This window comes from Acyrthosiphon pisum, chromosome A3 (assembly GCF_005508785.2).
Source record: "Acyrthosiphon pisum isolate AL4f chromosome A3, pea_aphid_22Mar2018_4r6ur, whole genome shotgun sequence".
Taxonomy (NCBI): domain Eukaryota; kingdom Metazoa; phylum Arthropoda; class Insecta; order Hemiptera; family Aphididae; genus Acyrthosiphon; species Acyrthosiphon pisum.
In genome coordinates, this window is record NC_042496.1 from 11,046,224 (window position 1) to 11,068,723 (window position 22,500).

The window sequence follows — 22,500 nt, forward strand, 5'->3', positions numbered from 1 at the left end:
GCACTTTGTTGTAATTTTTATGTATTTTGTTAAAATTCGAACTTTAAATGCTTAAAAAGAAGGGTGACTATATGTATTTAATATTTTTCCACTGTAAAAATACATCAGGAGCCTTATATTACATTATTAAGCATTTTGACCAACGAATAACATTTTATTGACAATTATAGAAAAAAATAGAAAAAAATTAGAAACTGAAAAGGTCCGTAAACAGCTCAAAGCAAGTCTAACTTCTAAATGATTGTAAAAAATCATGACATTTCAACCGATTATTGGCGTACTTTCTAATTGATTCTCGTTGAACATTTTATAAGCAATTTCCCACATACAATATCGTTAAATGTAATGATGAAAATAAAACTATGGCTCAATAATCATCAACAGTTGTACAACGTTTTAAAGTTTCAATTATTTATATAACAGAATGCTAGAAAATGCAAATGATTTCAGGTCTTTCGGTCTTCGGTAACATTTAGCAATACTACCTATAATAGCATAAGTTGTATAGTAATATTAACCTAAATAGCGTAGGTACCTATTAATTATTTATAATTTTTTGATAGTAGATTGACCAATAATTAGATAAGTAGGAAACTAAGCATAATTCTATAACGAAATTACTTTAATATAATGTAATGTATTAATGTATTATATACATTTATATACCCATTAGCTTTACATTATTACAAATTAATCGTTTATTGATAATTTTTTGGAGGATGCCAACATAAACTGTAGGACAAAAAACAATTTTTCAATCAAAAATCGTACATTACCGTAATGGATTGATATAACGAGAAAGCAATACATACTTGATTTCCTTCCATAAACATTATAAGGGGCCGACAACGAATATCAATGAACCGATCTATCAAGTGTGTTTCGTAACGTGTTTAGGGCCTGCCACATACACAGTACACACATACACACACGCATAAATATATAATATATGTACGCATAATCTCACACAGATACGCATGGAGATTGGCATCCCGTGTTACACGATAAAAAGTGATTTCTAATCATAAATAAAGCATGAACCACAGTGGCTACCTTGAGGTCGCGAGCCGCCCTAACAACGTTTTTATGCAGCTCGTAGAGAAAGAGAGACACCACACAAATACAATATTACATACATACACACATCCCCCCCTGGTGACAAAGTGGAGGGGAGGTCAGTGCAGTCACACACAATGCTCACATATAGATATAGTCACACAAATATCTCGATAATGATCGATGATTGAATTATATATACCTACCCTTTTTTAAGTGTCTCCTATCGAGTGAAAGTACTGCATTATATTATAGTGTCCAATAATATTATGATAATAGTATAATACTACATTTGTCGTGTACTCAAAAAATAATAAATACATTGTATACAAATTAATGGTAGGCAGAAAATGACCACCTGAATCTGCAGTAAATCAATCCTAATGGAAATACAAATTATCGCGGAATTAACGGGATAAAAATATTAATTTATATTTTCACACTCTAGGTAGGTATATTCAATCAAGGATATTTATTATTTAGGTATGCAAAATCTGCTTATCAGTACGTGTGTTTTACATGATAATATATTATAACACGAGGATTATTTCTAACTATATTATAAGCACCTACTCTCATGTTTTTTTTTTTCAATTAGAACTCAATTGGTTTTTAAACTTTACGTCGCTGTTTATTGCTTCTGAGTTAAAGTTAAACAAGTACAAACGAAAACACACATTTTGTCTGTACGTAGGTTCGTAATACATATTTTTTGCCAGATTACGAATCGTAAAAATTAACATTGCAAATCGTCCTAGCCATTTAACATAAGGCGCTGATTAACAAGTTTCCATAATTAATGCTTATTTTAAAACTTGATTCCGAGCGTGTCTTACACGAAATATTTTCAAAGAACATTAATTCAACGCTTAAAATATTTAAAAACAATATTTTACACAATCTCCTTATGGTTGTATCTAATATTACGCGATCATAATATTATAGCTGAATAGCTGATATCAAAATACATAATTGAACAATAGCGGTCATAGTGTAAATTAATTGTGCTTATAATCTCACTATTACGCGTATTTCCCATAACATTTTTATCTTCTCGTAATAATTATTATAAAGTATAAACTGTATACAAAAAAATATTCATAACGCGTAGTGTGTGGGCCGGCCTGATATATATTATAATATATTTACCTTTTTTATATCGTATATTAGTAATTATTATTACAAAGAACCCCATATAATATATACATAATACACTAGCAGCTATACGATGTAATTTTTCGCATTTCCCATACGTGATAACTGCTATAAATTATACTTTTATAAGGCTTATTATTTCAGATGGTGCACAACTCGTAAACTAATAAAAATGAATACACAAAGTTTTGTTAATAATATTGTTCGAGTTCATTACTCTAGTACAGTTTTTACCCTGTTGAATTCGCGGTGGTCGGTGTCAGGTAGGTCGGGTATATTTTATAATAACCTATTTAGGTGACCAATAAGTGTGTCGAAATGACGACTGAAAAATCTCGTGGGTCAAAAAAAAAAGCGTGCGATTTGGCTGGCGACCGACGAGTGAAAGACGAAAAGTATAAAATCGCCGCGCGTAGCCTACACGGCTATGCACTCGTAAAGCTACACATTATGTTAATTCAATATTATGCGATTATAATTTATATTATGACTATTATGATGCGCGACCACACTTCTGCCGGCGCGCGAGGTGGCTATATGCTACAAGCGTGTTACGAAACGGCTACTCGTTGACACAATAACACTCTGGCGCAGAGCTGCAATACACGTTTAGCGTAATTAATATAACCCGTACCGTAGTATGTCCGTATAGGCCATATTATTATTATAATAATGTAATGTACGTTTTAAAGATAAAAAAAAATTAATACGTCGAGTTGAACGACCGCACCCAGTGAAAGCCATTCATTTTATATATTATATTATTATTATATGACGGCGGTGACGGCGACATTAACCTTGCGCGGAGCCCGCGAGAGGGGATGTGCGTATATCTATGACAATATTATAATAATAATAATCTGCAATGGTTTGCCAATAGATAATATAGGTAATGTAATTTATGTTAATGGTTTAAAAAAGTATACATACAATATACATATTACATATATATATTTATAGTGAATAAACCCTGACACTAACAGTTAGTGATTGCAAGTGTATAATACGTACCTATAAATTAATACAGTTTGATCAACAGCTCGGAAACTCCACTCTCTACTACGAGTGGTCAAATATTATTCTCGAGTCTATTGGCAAGTCAATGAATACATTTAACGTGATAATAGTGAACAAAAAATCAAGTTATTATATTCATTTGCATTGAATTGTGGAACGATCAATTATACATTAAACTAGAGTGGAATTCGATTCCAAATTATTTTTGTTTTACGTGCACCACGGTTGCCAATCTCAGCAAATGAAAAATGAAAAATAGTTATGACTCGTTAAGGGGACGCATTGGTGTAGAATGGAGGAGGGTCAAAGGGGCATGTTACGCACTTGTAAGACGGATACAACAAATGTCACTGTAATGTCCCCTTAAGCTTAAAGTCTTAAAGTTGTTTAAGTTTAAATTGGCTTTAAATTATAAATCTAACTTATCAAATCCAGCTATAGTCCCCCCTCTCCATTTATATGGGTGGTTTACCTTATACATATTATGCCTATTATACAACGAGCTTATTACGCGTATCTGCAGGCGCTAGAATAATATTTTAGAGTAGGTAGATAATACTATAGGTAACATGTCGCGGATGCGTCTGAAGAAAATATAATTCTGGCCGTATACTACAACTATACCTACATTGGCTACATTTTATACACGTATATAAATGCACACTGGACGTGGACACGACGTCGGTTTCCGATCGCATACATTCGGACTCGGAGCCGATACGCATGGCTAGACACGAGAGAAAAGTGAAAGACGCGTTATACGTATAAATATATATATATAAATTATGTGTCTGTGTGATGATACGCGTGTATAGGTCGTGCGTGTATTATAATAATACTTAATATATTATACTATGGGCATGTGTCATCGTCGCGGCGATATCGGTAAACAGCCGCCGAAAGACCTACATAATATATTATTAGATATAAAATATATTGATATTGAGACAATTATTCCGTCCGACCCCAATGATTGGCGCCAATGTTTTAAACTTGATATTATTATTATTATTACTGCAGTTGCTTTTATTGTCGGTAGATGCTATTACACTATAGTTTAATACCATACCAATATATGTGTTAATATGAAGGTGATTACGTGAGAAGATATTGAATCACGAAACACGATAGATCATAAGAGACATTTTTGTGATTTATATTTTCAAAAGTTGGATTTTGTTTTGATCCCAGAAATGATCGTTGATCATTTCTTATTGGCATCTAACTTATTTTCAAACGATCACGAAGAAATCTTCAACGCGAATGGTATATACTCGCGTATTATCTAATACATTCGTATACCTTCGACGAGAATACAACAGTGCATGTTGCGGACAATTCCCTACCATAGCCACAGTAAGACTATTGAACTACTCGGGCTACTCCATAAGATTTAACAAACATCAAGACTTCGTTCAACTTGTTTGAACACTACTTTTGTGAGACCCGCATTGCACTCAAATAAACTCGATACAACAATCCGCTTTTTCTATCTATTAAAATGTTATAATATAGTTTAAAAAAGAGCAATATTAACAAACATAAATATCACTTATTTACTTATTATAGTATTTAAGTGTGGCTTGCTTATATATCGAGTTGGCAAAATGTTTGTGTACTTTATTTGGTTATACTTTGCAGTTTAATGCTTGATTGATGTATAACAGTTAACGTCATGTGAACGGTGTATACTTCTTGGGAAATATTTTCGCAAGCTCTTGGTGAAAATATGGCGTTTTAAATAATATTTGCGAGTTGCGGTACAGCAAGCCATAGCATTATTTCATTGAAAATATTTACGTAACAAATGGTTTTACGAATATATAACAATATTAAAGAAATATCTATATCTATATTCATAATGTAATAAATAATATATGCTAACTCAACCATTAAAAATTAATATTTTGTAAGAAAATATTACAACGAACTAATAATTTATAATACCACCAGGCTCTAACAATATATTCTATTTTTTAACTAAACACAGATTCGTCAAATTATAACAGTTTTATTCGAGGAGGGTAAAAAAATATTTAAAAACTATATGACTCATATAGGTAAGTTTACCTATAATGATTAAAAACGAAATCTTGGATATTATCATTGAAAACAGAATAATTAAGTATAACAATAATATTACGTACCTTGTATACAATTAGAAAAATACTATTCATTGGTCTAATGAACTTGCTTCAAAACCTTATTTTGTAATAAATAATAATAATAAACGGAACAATGTCAAGAACACACACACACAACTTCCTATAATGAAATCGTTACCCCGTGGTCATCGAGGTCATGTCTAGATTTCGCGTGAACTCTTATAAAAAGTTAAAATACCATACGAAATTGAAATCATATAATACAATTTTTATCGAACGCGTCCATCTCGTGGAATCTCGGCTGACTCTTAAAAGTATAAAATTGAAACTACTGCTGCACCAGGTTAATCAGCGGCCACTTGAAAACGTATACCTATAATATGCCTGTAACCACGTTATAACGGTCGTCTGATATAATACATCAATAATACGTATGAACATAGTATATAATTGTACAGAATAAATGTATACCGAGTGAATAATGTACGCGAAGTTATTATTACTCGTGCAAAATTCTATATATCACTGTCTGGGCATTAATAATCCAAACCCGTCACGAGCGTCGTTTTCTATGATATTATTGCACGTGTACACCTAGGTAGGTGCGTTATGCGAAATTACATTAAAACATGGGTAATATAGGTATACCGTATATATATATAGATGCAGCAGTATAATAATTTTTACACTCTCGTTGGAAAGCACTTTTCTCCGCACGTTCGCCCGGACCATAGGCGCACTGCACATGACTGTACGGTTATAATATAATCATAATGAAGCTGCGGCCGGTGGTCAATAATTATTATTATATAGCGGTCGACATAAAGCTAGTCGTAGGGCAAGGAGTTATATGGCAGCGACGACACCTTAAAGAAAGAAAGAAAGCGAATGCGTTCCAAAAAATTACAGGTAAACGCGTTTTCGTGTCCTCGGGGTATGCAGCTGTATCGGCACTTGTATATACGTACAATATATGGCAGTACGTAATTTCGCAGAGGCTCGACGACCGGTGTTTATGGCGTTAATAAAATCGAAGAAGCAAAAAATATTCGAAAATTAAATAATAACTGCCTAACGTTAATCGGATATAGTGTTATAAGTTATAACGATGTAATAATAATAAATATATTATGTTAGTATATTTTCAAATAAGTACTTCCTCTACCCCCCGGCGACTGTATATATTATTATACTGTACACGTGTATATACTACCTATATAATATATTATATTATATATGGGTATATCGCGGAGCTTTCACTCGCGACCATGCACTAACAATGGTCGGTAGTCGATACGAATAATTTGTTTTTTGGAAATATTGTATTACTATCATTAAGTCGTATCAGTTTACAATCGTGTTATAGTCAACAATAATAGTGATGTACCTACCTACACAATATATAATATTATAACGTATGGACTTCGGCGGCAGATGATGTTTCCATCCCGTTATACAAAATAATAATAAAAAAGCATAATATCAAAAGTGCACAACCGGTTTTACCGTTCACGATATTATTATTATCATATATATATTATATTATATTGGCCCAATCCCGCGCTCGCGCAACCGCGATGATTTCACTTTCCATCCGCCGCACAGCCCTGGGGCTCCCGAAAGCCATTGTTTCTGGTAATGAGGAAGGCGGCGAAAGTTCCTTATCGTTAATACAATGTGCATATATTTTTCCCCGCGCCATTACATTACAGCAGTAATAATAGTAATATTATTAGTTATTATGTTTATACATATTATTATGAATGCTATTATACATATCGTAAAAAACTGATAACGAATAATAAAAATCGGAAAAAAATAATAAATATCAATAAAATATCGAAGCAGAATAACTGGAAATAAACTTGCGGCTCGGTGTGCGAATGGCCTATGGCTATAGTTTGCCTTTCTAAAGGGTCGCGTGGATTGCAAGCACAATTATTGCATAATCATTATCGTATATACATATACATGTCTCACGGGCCCACGAGTATGTGGCGATGTTCGTTACGGTAATCCGATAGAAACATAACTATTATTATCTTTTATTATTGTTCAGTTGGAGGTGTCTGCGATGTTGACACGTTAAACCGTGCCATCATGATCATAAAATGCAAGGATATACAACTATTAGCAATTGCCTATTATATATTATATTACATACGTATATATTATGGTGATAATAATCACGTGTTTTCAGAAATACCCGTACAATTTCAGATCATCATTGATAGATTTTATGATTGTTCTTATAGGTGTAGGAGTTTATGGCACGGAATACAAAACTATAGTCAAAGTTTGGTACGCGACTGTGCAAATACAATACGCGTTAGGTGAACTATTTCATAGATGTGACTCACGATAGTCCCCATGTCCCAAAACACGTCTTCATCTACCAACACTGGTTAAATCTCAATCACATCGAATACGAAGAACATTCCATTGCGATGACTTAAATATTAAGAATCGCACCCGCGTGCCCGGCCCATTCGAAAAAAATAATACGTTTGAGTCTTACAGTTCCGCAATTCCTTTTAACCGTATTGGATTATTCAAGAAAGTTATGAAACACTAAATTATATGAATCATCTCTGTGACATTTTATGAGTAATACTTATCATATCATTGATTCTTATAAGTTATAACACTCATTATAATAGAAGGTACCTACCTATATTGTACATAATATTGTTGATTATACATAACTATTTAACGTTTCTCCACTAAACAGTTAACCTTGACTCTTCTTTGTCTAAGTTTTTATTTCTTTAAATAGGTAGTTAAAATCAAAAGTAACTCATATTTTACTTATAATATTTAGATAAAGTATTTGAATTTATGTATTTATGATGGTTATAATATGTGTATTTAAATTAGTTTTTTCTTACATAAAAATAAAACTCTCTACAGGAGGTCATAAAATTGCCACTAAATAATTTCTTTTGAACTTAAAATATATTATCTCTATGTAATTGTTAATTTTTTCTCATTTAAATCGTCATTTACTTATGAAAATAAGGCAGCATCCGATTTGAGTCCCAAAATACAAATTCATAGGTATACTAGTTGGGTCCCGTAATTATTTTTTGGTAAATAGTATTTAATACTAATAGTATTATAGTATTAAATACATACTACACTAATGTTTTCCTTCCCATTTTAACAGACTTAGGACTGTCTATGATCTATTTTTTCCACAGATATGCGTAAAAATATTTTCGCCAAAAAAATGTTTAATTATTAGAATTTATCATACAAAATATTATATAAGTAGTTGATACAATTAATATACAATACAAACGAAAAAATTATTAAAAATACATATTACATAATATTAAACACGATTTAAAAAAATCACTTTAGCGTGTTCTTTGTACAATTGTATAAAACATTATTATACTAAATCAAATAGATTTATTTTTTTCAGCAGATTTATACGTGACACAAAGTGAAATGCTTAAATTATATATCAATAATAGAGGAAATGATTAAATTAGTTTTGATTTACATCAGCGATTTTTTCTAATCGTATTTTAGATTCTAAGCGGAGCAATGAAAAAGTTAATCTTGTTGGTTCATTCGAGAGGTTAAAATTAATTATTTTCAGTAGTTTTCAAAACTTTATAATATTTAGTTCAATAATGAAGATTTTTAGTTGAACTTATATGTCTAACTTGTGTTTGAGACGTATTACTACCTATATAACAAATTAATATGTTTAGTTTTTTAATTTTATTAATTTTGTAATTAGAACAAATGCTTTAATTTTTAATTCTAATATTATCATTTCTGGTAGGAAATGTGGGATATTGTTGATTCCTTTTGTTCAAAAAGTAAGTCAAAATAAAAAAAAAATATTCGTGTGTATTGTATATTTGTAATTTGTGTTACTTACATAAAATAATCTGGGGCCCAATTAATGTACTACCTAAAGGCTAAAATAATCCAGGACCCAACTGGTATGCTATACACATGTGATTACCCCAGTTAGGGATCCAACTATGAGGCACCATAAAATGCAGAATAATGTTTCACTCCAAATTTAATTAATCCACATTAGTAGATTAGGTATACAATAACAAAATATATTTTAATATCAACAATATCAACTTAAATTTATATTGTTAGTATAATAATATAAAATTCTTTCATAATTACACTTACCTATTTGTGCAAATACTGGATCCCAATTTTCCATATCAGATTGTATCTAAAAAATAAATGAAAACACTTTCGGTTAAGTACATAATATATTATCATATTAATTATCATTAAAAAATCATAATAATAATTTTAATCATTCAAGTACTTAAAATAATAACAAATACCTATGCAATGTATATCTTAATTATAATTTACGCAATACAAATTCTGAAAGATATTAAAAATAAATATTTATCCTCGTGTTAAATAATCATCAAGACATTCGTAAACTCGGCTTTCAAAAAAATATATAAGAAATAAGTGGACATAATTGTATTTCATTAAAAAAAAAAATTTAAAAACTGGTCTGTCACAAGTTAATTTGCCTTAGGGAATACCTAAGTTTTTATTTTTATATGACGATAGAATCTGAACGTCAATGTACGGCTAGGGGGTGTATTCCTTGAAATAATATTACACACATAATCCGTATGTGAGTGATCCGACACCGGCATACTTTCACCTAAATTGGTTATAACTTAAAAGTATACAAGCAAGGTTCTTTTTATTTCACGAAAACAGAAATACAGGATGAAAAAGTGTTTGTTTTTCTCTTGTTTTATTTATCATCAATATTTAATTACATTTCCTAATAGCCATTAAGAATATTAGTATATTAAAAACATGAATGATTAATAAATGATATCTTTTTAATTTTTACTGTTCTTAAATATATCATTTTCAAAAATTGGGCTCTAGTTGCACTTCGAATTGCAATGCATTTTATATTAAACGGAATATTTCGGATTATAAACACCTCCCGATCTCATAACCCGTAGTTTATCAATATCAATAAATTATCATACTAATTAATAAACATATACTACCAATATATGACCAATCGGTTGAATAAAAAATTCTACTCATATGAAACATTAAAATCTGGCATACTAAAAATAAAAACTGATCAACACCGGTTCACTTTGACCTTTTTCATTAGTACCAATAGTTAAAAATCTACTAACAACGTTAACGAGACATCCAGCACCCGGAGCATTGTGTAGGCTACTAAATGTACATGTTGGTGTTTGAACATGAATGAATGAATAATATTCCATTAATTCTGAGGTGTCTGGGTCGGATAGATACGAATAATGCTTTATAATATACGTAAATATAAATTTAATAACAATCTTTTCTTTTGAATATGTTATCATCAGTATAATCTATCAAATAAAGTATAATATCTATTTTTTAACTGTGTTTATCAATTTTTGAGACATGATTTATATTATAATATAATAAAAATGAAATAAAATGATTATTGTAAAGATCTACCTTTTTTTTTCTTTTTTTTGGAAGGGTTGTGTAAAATATTATGAATTAAATATAAGTTTCTTATATTATTTTCTTTTGTGTATTTATGAGTATTTATTAATAAATGAGATCATAAAAAAATATACTGAGTATCCATTGTGGAATGTAATATTTTATAATGAACCTTAATTCATTGAAGTATAAAATTAAATTGTAAATGAATGGAGGCATGCAGTAAATATAATGATACTACAATAAGTAAATGAGCGTAGGTTGTGATATATATAAGCATAAATTATTTAAATAAAATTCCAACAAGTCAAATACTAAATGAGAAAAAATTAATTGCTAGCAATATTTAAAAAATAATGTCTGACATTCGTCTGTCGTCACACTTCATTCATCTCTACACATAACATAGACACAATACAAATATACAATATAGAGATAAATTAATGAGAAAGCAATGATTAATCATCATTTATAAGCTCATAACATTTGAAAAACGATCCCAATCAAGACCACACATTAAATAGGTAGGTAGATAGATAATATACATTTAAAACAAATAGTAAAATTAATATTATGTTTATTCAATCTATATCTATATATATTATATAAAAATGAATGTATGTGTGTCAGTGTGTGTGTCCATATTACCATGGCAACCATTTATATATTATTTAGAGATTTTCGTCGGTGTGTGTCTCCGTATTACCATGGCAACCAAATATATATTATTTTGAAATTTCCAATGGAATGTTTTGTATATAAATGGTTGCCATGGTGATATGTAAAACAAATTATTCATATATCGTTGGTATTTTAATAGGCAACGAAGTTCACGGTATCAGATATATATATATAGATTAGACGTCTTTTCAGAAGATAGGCTAATTTAAAAAGGGAGAGGACCAACCCCGGGAGGTGCTCAAACAGGAATTTTGAGATTTCCGATGGAAATTTTTGTTTATAAATGGTTGCCATGTGTTTTGAAGCTATTATAATAATAATTATTGGTTGCCGAGAAACGAAGTGCACGGGATCAGCTAGTGTATTATAAAAACGAAATATTAACTGCAAAGGCTGACTTTATTGAAAGACATATTATAAATTAATATCTGGTTTCTGCGAAACACTAATGTATTAATACTGTACGAAAATTGACTTACTTCTTTGACAACTTGGCTACATTTATCAGCTACTTTCAATAATTTGTCAAATATTAAATCATATTCTTCTATGGATAAGATGTCCATTCTACGCAACGGCTCTCCATATAGTTCTTTGGCGGATTTCAGACATGTAATATATGCCAGTTCGTCGTAAATGAATTTTTCAGTAAGACAATATCTTCCATCGTTTTCTAATAAAAATAAAAAACACACTCTGAAACTTAATTGTTCAATAATAATATATAATATAGTTATTATGCATTAATAATTACACTTGTCTATTCAAGATTTTATCTATTTCATTCATTACTAAGGTAATAAAATACGTAGGTATTTAAATTTAAAGCCTTGAAATAATATTATTAATAATCAAATTTAACTATTTATATTTTATGTAGGCCCGTCTCATTTGAATTCTTATACAATATTATCTTTCGACTATTCCATAATATATTATTATAATAACTTATAATAATATAAATCTACTCATTAATTCACTTCACCTCTAAGCTTTTAAATTTACACCAATTGTTATTATTAACCTTACACGACATGTCTTTGCACAGGGATGGTGTCCTGCAAAGATTTTTTATGTGGTGGACGGTGGTGCTTAGTAGTAGTATTAAATCCACAAATCCACCACTTTAAATTAGTAAGTTCAGCCGTGTTCTAGGCACTCATACAGATAGTAGATACTATAATATATTGATTAGATTAAAAAAAAAATGACACTAAAATAAAACCAATTGATTGCAATAAAAAAAATAAAATAATTAGAGTAATATATAATATTATATAGAGTATAGCTTATAACTTTACATTGCGTAGACAGAAAAATTATATGATTTACGGTTGATAAAAGTTTATAAATTCATACATTTCGAGGAATAAACATTCGTCGAATTTGTGAATTAATTAAGAATTAATATGATATGATACTGGTTTTTAAAAAAAATGTACTTAGAAAATTTAATGAAACTGATCATATTATTCCATAACTAAAGAGTCTTCAAGTAAGTAACTTCTCTGCGGTATAGTACGAGTATAAAATATATCTGTTTTAAATTATTATTACATTTTACTGACCCGCACATTAAATAGTGAACAATTCAATGAATGTTTACTTAATAAAATTCGTTAATTTTAAATTATATGTATGTATACTGTATAGGTTCTCATAAAATCTTTTTATCTATTTTCTTCACACGATGAAATAACGGGCGACTTGCATAGGCAACTAATACAACACATCTGTCAAACAAGTGAAATGATACAAACGATGAAGGGCGAACATACGTAAACAACAATATTGACATAATTATTTACCGTGCTTTTGGTCTGAACGGAATTGGTCTTCTTGCACAATTACAATGTCTCCTACTAGAAAATCAATAGTGGAGTTTTCGTCAATTTCAGCTAGTGACCCGCCCAGATAATAACCAGGCTGTTCCAAGCTGAATTCGAATACCAAACCGGCCAGCAATTGCTTAATCGTCTGATCACTAGATCCCGTCATCTGAAACACAAACGAGATAACCTATTTAGAATTTTGTACATTTTATTTAAGTCCTGCGTGAAATAGTTTAAATCAAAAATCAATTATTATTAGTATTAAAAAGTAGAAACAAATGGCAAATATTGTACGACAACTGGTTCAACTTTTAAATAAATTGTGCGTCAAATCTAATTATCATCAAGGCCACTATCAGCGCTATGGGTGTCAAATTTCAATATGTCCAATAAATACAAATATGAGATAAGCCAGTACCCCCAAATATAAATAAAACGTATCATAAATGTTGAACTTAAGGGATGAGTCACTGTAGTAATTATAGAAAATATTATATTTATTGATTATTTTTAGTGTATAAATGAAAATTGTGTATGGTATAGATGAAAATTCAAAGAAATAATATTTATATATTTAATTAGGATAGTTAAGTGAGAACACAAACTAGAGCAAGTCAATTTTCAATGTATATACGTGGTTAATATACTTTATTAATCGGGTGTACTGGTATTTTTCACGATAAGTGTTCTTTTGTTGTTATAGATTTTTTTTTTATCATAACAATTTTAAATAGGTACTTATAATTTATTAAAGATTAAATAAAAAATGTTTTTAAAAGTTTATTAGTTAAATTCGATAGGTACTATATTATAACAAATACTATACAATTATTAGGTATGCGATTCATAACCAAGAAGATATTTAAGACAATATAGATGTAATCATATAATACTATCCTTAAATTGTCTAAATTGAAAATCTTAATTAAATTAACATTTTTTTAATTTTTAGGAAATATCTATATACCTCTATGTGTATTATTGTAGGGTTGTAAATCTAATAGGCAATAAAAAATATATAAAATCACTCAATTTTTTAATTGAAAACGTTGTTAGATAACTGTATATAGTGATATACCATATAATGATCCTAAATAATGTTAAATTAACGTTCATATTATTTACCTATCCAAGTTTATAGTTGAAAAGTGTATGTTAAAAACCTACTATACTTTCTCAATTTGTATATTATTTTCTATATTTTGGTACACGAGTACCTATACAGTATAAACATGCCTACTAATTAATATTGCCTGTGTCTTTATAACGTTACATGTGGACAATTTGTACAGAAATATAATTTGTATCTACTGGTGTTTACTATATTATGGTTATTTTTTAGGCACTATCAAAACAATCTGTTACGTGTTGTTTTGACTCTTTTAGTGATATATACGAAAATGAAAGTGTCAAATTTAATTACATAGTTTACTATTAATTTTAGTAATTGCGTGCTCGTTGACCATGAAATAATCATAGCTGTACACCCGTTATATCATATGGTGATTGTCATGTTTTTTAAAATACGATTGATGGACGACAGTAAGTTGGCAGCTGGGTAACGCCTATATATATAGTAGTGCCAAAAAATGATTTTAATATTTAATTGTTAGAGCAACAAACATCACAAAATTATACAAGTCTCACAATATAAAAACAAAATAAAGTAATACTATTTTATGGAAATCAAATGCAAGGGCCCATAGGGATGTAATATATAAGTTTTTTTTAAGCAAGTTCAAATGTGAACATTTACGAAGCGAGTCCGGTGGCGGTACCGCAGTACCCATCGTATAAAATACACAGGTATTACGCATATAGTGATAGTAAATAGGTATATTATATAACTGGGTATGCATATTTTAGGTGCAAAAAGATATTATGTGAGATACTCGCACACGGATGATTCGTAAAGCTCTCCCTAATTTAGCTAGTTGATAGCAAATAATATATAATTATGCCATGATAAAGAGCGTGTAATAATATAGCTATAGCGGCTAGGCTTACGCGTGTTTATGCGAATGTGCAGTAGTTGGATAAGCCACAATCTAACGTAAATAATATATTTCATATGTTTTCAAATTTCCTAGAACTGTCTTCCACTAATTTTCAATTAATTCGACGGACATTTGTTCCGTTTCGGATTTTTTTTGATTTTATTCTGGCCGTATTTCAGTTATATGCTGCGTTTAACACGTCTGTTTGACTCGTCCGCGAGCACGCGCATTTCATAATGCGTGTGCCGCACTTGATAGCGTCATAATAACTCATAATATATTATTAAACACTAACCGCGGAACGCTAACGATCGTATACCATTAATCGAATTATCATATAATGATGTTTCCCGTATGTATTTATGTATGTATATAAACTACCGCTGTACCTACATGTGTGCGCCTAATAATAATATAATATATAAACGGTTCGCGTGGAATCGAAAAAAAATTACACCCGCCGTGTAACGGTTATTTGTGACCTTGCGTAAGGCCGTGGGTGAAATTTTCACACACGCGGTCAATAATAAAAATCGTATTACTGCATTTAAGGTCGTAAACTAGAGATCGCGTACACTAGGTAATCGCAGCCTCCGGGCGCACGCAAACTACGACCATCGACGACGACGACGGCACCGGCCGTGGCAGAAGCAGATCGCCGACCGTAAACCGTTACGTAGCGACGTTTATTTCTTACGTATTATATATTTATTATATATGTACTTTACAAACCCGTTTCGCGTAAACCGGGAAGATAACTTGGCGCGTATGTTATTGTACGAAAAATGAAAATACGCAGTATAGAATATTATAGATGTGGGGTACCCTCTACCTATACGGTCAACAGTATAATATAATATTTATGTTGACCTGCAGTTGAGTAAACAAAAAACTTTTCTGTACGGCACGCTTTTCCAGAAAAATTTCCCCGGAATCCGCAAGTGTAACGTTACATAATATAAATTTAATGGTAGGTAGTAGCCAGTTGTAGGTAGCAGCTGTTAACTTGTAACCGTGCGGTATATAGACCATTATATAAATTATAATCTTATCTAGGAAGTCAATAAAATAAAATGGTCCAATTGAAAATAATAAAATAAACTCTATTAGCATAGTATTATAGTATCGTAGTTGTTGTCTATGACGTGTTTCTTTTCGATCGCACGTAAACTGACTTATGTGTAAAACACGAGTATAAAATACAGTTTCTCCGAGATGTTCACCAATGTGAAATTTTAAACTGGATCGACAAAACACATTTCCTAGAAACCCGATCATAGAGATTTAAAAAAATATAATCGCAACAATTAAGAGGACGTGATACCCGCGTCCCGCATGTGTTGTCTCCGTCTTACAAGTGCATAACATAGCACATTTTACGCCCAGAAAAATACCTGTAGCTCCGTTAATTTAAAAATTTGAGTAAATTGACCTCTTGTGAAATCAAAAGGTAAGATTATTATCTAGATAACCTAATGAACTTTTTATTATATTTTAATTTTTAAGCGAGTTATGAGTACTTTAAAATGTACAAACAATTTACAATTTTAAAATACTCATAGCTCGCTTTAAAACTAAAATATAATAAAAAGCCTATGCGGTTATCTAGATAATAATCTTACCTTTAGATTTTATAAAAGGTTAATAGTCAATTCACTCTAATTTTTAAACTAACGGAGCTACACGTGTTCTGCTTTGCGTAGAATTTGCTATGTTACGCACCTATAAGACGGAGACAACACATCGACATAGTGCAACGAATATGGCAGTAACTTAATTTTCCAACATTTTTTTCTTTTCTATAGGGTATCACTGTTTTTTTGGAAGTCCAACGAAGACGACAGTAACTCTATTTTATTGTGTAGAACGTATGCAATAAAATTAAATTATTGCCGTATTCGTTGGAAATCCAGAAAACAGTGATACCCTATAGAAAATTAAAAAAAAAAAGTTGGAAAATTGAGTTACTGCCTTATTTGTTGTGCATGTCTACATACGGGTATCACGTCCTCTTAATAGGTATAGTTATTTTTCAAACATAGTGTCGAAACTGTTGATCAGTGGAAATATTGTATATTAACAACTACTGAGTACTTACTACTGTTGGTAAAAAACTATATTCGAGTTGAACCAAATAAAACAGTGAAGATACCAGCTATTATTTAGCCTCTGTCAAATATCAATAAACGATACCAATTTATGGATATTTCAATAGTTCAATAGTTGGTAGTATGGTATACTCAAATGGAAACTTAAACGCTTATTAAAGTTTGTTATGTAATAATTTTTACAATCGATTCTGCATATCATATTCAATCTTTTAGCTGTAGTAAACAATATATTCAGAATTTCGATTTGCAATTATTTAACAATTGCATCGATTGCACAATAAAAAAACTTACACCATACCTCCAACTTGGCCAAATGTGTGTCATTAAGTTGTTATTATCATAATGGCCTATCGTCTATCACCTATATAGAAAATTACACACTAATCGAAAGTAGCAACCAAAATTATTCATTATAAATTCGTAATCGTTATAATATTATATTTTGTTTACCAGACACCAATTTTGATAAATTTAATTTAATAGATGTTCAGCACAATATATCATTATTATTGTTCCATTTTTGGGATTCGAAGGTAAATATCAATTTTTGAAATAATATATAGGTACCTACTACCTACATAATAAAAAAAAAAATGTAATAATTCAAATGATGTAATCGAAAATACCTATAATAAAATTGTATCAGCTTCAGAATTGAATGTATATAACAACATAAAAATTAATTTCCATTTGGGCTTACTTGCATTTTAGCAAATATTATTCAAACACAATTAAAAAATTATTCTAAACTAATGTACAGGTTTAAATAACTTTATATAATATAACGAAACCGATATTGTAAATTTACAAATGGAATTCTATGCTTTAGGTTTGGCATTATTATGCATTTATACTTCTTAGAACGAGCAATTTTTTAAAGATAACATTTTCAAATTGTTGTCGATAAAAGAATATGTTTACAGTTACGTCTATTGTTATTGAAGAGATTATATTGGAGGAATTCAAATATATTTATACTTTATTAAAATAAAATAAACGTTTTGTAAAATATTTTTCTTTGAAATGATCTTTTGAAACGAGAATTATTATTAATTTTTATTCCTAAAATAAAATAAAATAAAATATAAAACAATAATTTAAAAATTAAAAGTAAAAAAGCTTTCGACGGAATAGCTATTGCCTATCTTTTAACTTTCTTTCCAATTAATGTATACCTACACGGCTACATATACATTAAACATTTATAATTCAACGAAACATGTAATTATTTCTGTGAAAAAATATATAATACTTGTACTTCCGGAATACCGCAATTCAGTGTTGATAATAATGGACGATTTCGAATAGACACAGAATTTAATCAACTCCGTAATCCGTAGATACTCATTTTATCAGCGACTACAGGAGATATATTATCTAAGTAAACGTATTAATAAATTATCGAATCGAAGATAACGGGAATTATTCATAAAATCATTTACATCATGAAACTCTGAGACCTCTTCGACCTCCCATACTGCATAAAATATCATATTGTGTTAGGTACACAATATATTTTTAAAAATCAATTACCTCGCGATTCACACTATGAACGTATAAATAAACTGTTACGCGTACAATGCACTATGGTCTATGATCATATAATAGTCGTCGGTAGGTAGGTTATAGTAGGTACATTAAACATCCAACAATATCTAATATAAATATCCACATGATTATTGCACACCTATGAGATTAATTTTATAAACAATTTTACAATGCAATTGTTCATCAGTGCTTACATAATTATATTATCGTCATGAACTTATACCTCATGTTTTTCTCCTTATTTATTTAATATATTACTATTTTAAGTAAATCAAATTAAAAATTTCAACAAAAATAATTTCTATAAGTACCTACTGTTCTGACACAAAACTAAAAAAAATTCTAACAAATAAGAACAAAAATAATATATCTATCAACAACTGTATCACACAACTTTTTTATACCTTAAGCATGCTTATATTTACTTATTTAATAATTTGTTCAATGATGATATTATAATATAATTTCAAATGTGTCGTTATATACCTACAGCAGGGTGTAACGGAACTGACTTTTGGAATAACTTTTGTTCTAACCAATATTTTTTATTTTTTTTATATTTAATTTATAGACACTACACATATATTATACAAAAAAAAAACAAAAAAAAAAATTTTAATTTTATTAAAATTTTTTTTGATAGGTATATTTAATTTAGCCAATTTGTGAATCTGATTATAAGAACAATGTTGATAGTAAAAATATTTATCTAAGTCAAATAGTTTATTTTTTAGGATTTTTTAAAATATCAATATGTTTTTTGATTAAATGAATTTGGAACGTAATAACTGTTTCAAAATATTATTTTTGGTAATTTGGTAACATGGGTATATTTCTTAAACTATTTACTAAACATATAATTTCAAAAATTTTTGTCATACAGTTAAGTAGCATCATTTTTTTTCGACAGGTCTTTCTGTTACACCTTGTATAATAAGGAGTTTGGAGTTATTTAACTTTGTGTCCTAAGCATGTAGGCTATGTATAATACTTTAAAAAGGGGGAAGTAAGTAACCGCTTTGCTGTGTCTTTTAATAGGTATTGAGTACGTCACTAAAATGCACATGTGTTAAATTTGAATTCAATGATAAATAATTACATCCAAAAACCGATGATAAGTAAAGTCCCTGTCAGCTATTAGTAAAACATGTGTTATACTAAGTATAGTTTATGATTATAAGTATATTATATATACATAGTTCATCTTTAATATTTTTTGCGATTATTTTGAATTTTTTGCCTCCCCTTCCCTATAAGTACCAACTACATCCAATTTGCTACCAAAAACCACAAAGCTGAAAATCGAAACATTTTTACTGTTTCATAAGGTAATGACTGATAACAGACAACAAAAATCACTACATGTAAAATCAATACATGCATTGCTTTGCTCAAAATCCAAAGTCAAAATTTGTATAAATTCGTGATTAAATGAAAAGATATGAAGCTTAGAGATTTTACAAAAATCAAAAAGCAGTGTTGTTCTGTGATGACGTGATCCTTTATAAACAATAAGAATTTATATTAATTAATGTCAATATATAAAAATCTCAAAACATACAATCATCTGTAAGGACTCTGTAGGGAGGGCGTAGATACAGCGCATATGTCTGTCGTTAGGTTATCCGGGATATTCAATTTCGGTTCAGGGGGGGGAGGGGTTGGTCTATTCATCTGCAATCATCCGTAATAACCTATGGCCGCGGCATTCATATCATACACATAAAACATTAAATCTTAAAACCCAACGTGGATAAAATAAACGGAGATCGTAAACATGGAAACGGATGCGATAATAGACATTTTTTTGATTTTAATTACAGCCCTTGAAAAATATTTTCAACGTTTCCGTGTATAATATATGTGTATATGGTGCTTAGGTGCTATCACAAAATCGTTGCGTTAAGTCAAGGGAAAAAACAATTTTTGATTGGAATAGAACGAATTGGATATATTATGGGTAATATATACGTTCATAATGCGAACACATCTATTAGGTGATTAGGACAGGATTCGGGGAGCTTGTGATGGTTATATCATATAATGGTTGATTAAAAATTACTACTTTAGTGTTTGACGTTGAATATTGTAGCGTCGTGCGTTGAAATCCCATATATCGGCTGCATTATCACATTCTGACTGACCTACACGCAGGGTGGGTCAGTAGCAGATTTAACCATCGTTTAATCAGGAAATTCCAACTGGGTCCCACCTTTATTTTGTTCTGAGGCCCACCTAAATTATAGCGAAAAGATTTTGTGAAAGGGAGGTAGGTATGGAACTTCCATTGTGCTGGACGACTATCTTTATTTTTGATATTAAAATGTTAAATTCATACTCTGTAGGGGTGGGCCGTGCCCGTGTTAGTTCCTCCAAGAAGACGCCTAACCGTGTTCAGGTAAAACTATATATACGTTTAAGTATATAACTTAGTAGCTTAAATATATACCTTTAAACGAACAGTTTTAAATTTCACCGAACTAATGTGCAATAAAATAGTAATATATATGAATCATAAAATTAATGTCCTATAGGGTACAAGTGTACTTAATATTTTTATATTGTTTACTTCAACACAGAGATATATTATATTATGATATGTAATAGTTTTAGTAAAAATACAACATTTATTTTAGAAAGTGAGAAATGCATAAAACTAAACATGTATAAATGTCAATAAAAAAATTAACAAATGAGTTCATACTTTGAGAACTAAACTTAGGCTAACTTATTGTTGACGAACATAAAAATATAAAGGTGAAATTTGGTGATCGGACATTTATCACACGTTTGAAATATAAGATATGGATAAAATAAGTATCAGTATCTTATGTATAGTATAACTTTCCATTAAACACGCTGATATTAATTGCGTGTTGGGTGTTCTGAACCTGCCAAGTCACTGACCGGTTGGCGAAATAAACAAACTATAATATTATCGTAAAATACATACATCGTTTTTACCAACAGAATATTTATTGGCGTTAATCAAAATTATACTATTCTATTTTGAATTTGAAATACAGTGAATATAATGTTCAATTAAAAATATAAAACGAATGTTAAAAAAAAAATATCTAATAAAATATAAATTATACCATTACAGCTGTTATTGAATAATACGTCTATTATTGCTAAATCACTGCGACAACATTTTGTCAGCTATAATGTAAAAGAATAATCACTATAAAGTATAATGAAATCCTTTGGGACCGTGTATCTATGTCGGAACTTACATGCATATTATATAAAAATACCCGAGATGGGAGATAAAAATTCTCAGGGGTGTACACTGTACACTGTACACCACACGGCGGACCATACATAAACCATGGCATGCCGTATTTCTGTGAGTACCGTGGCTATTTTAATAATAATAATAATAATAGATATTTTATTATATAACAATAATATAACACACGTTTGTGACAGATTTGGGCGTGTACATAATGATGTGCGAGTTCGTACATCCAAAGCCGCAATCGCCGTGTCCGCCCCTCTGTGTGCAGTCGATGCTCCCCGGTCG

At 29.9% G+C, this 22,500-nt stretch overlaps 1 protein-coding gene across 1 annotated transcript in view; it reads right to left on the reverse strand.

The window, feature by feature from the left end:
- Positions 1-22,500, reverse strand: part of LOC100163015 (uncharacterized) — a gene marked incomplete at its 3' end in the record, with an annotated part of 64,941 nt that overhangs the window by 10,613 nt on the left and 31,828 nt on the right. The window contains 3 exon segments of the mRNA NM_001293498.1: positions 9,498-9,543; positions 11,966-12,159; positions 13,295-13,484. Of these exon segments, the coding sequence (NP_001280427.1) occupies positions 9,498-9,543; positions 11,966-12,159; positions 13,295-13,484 (430 nt within the window).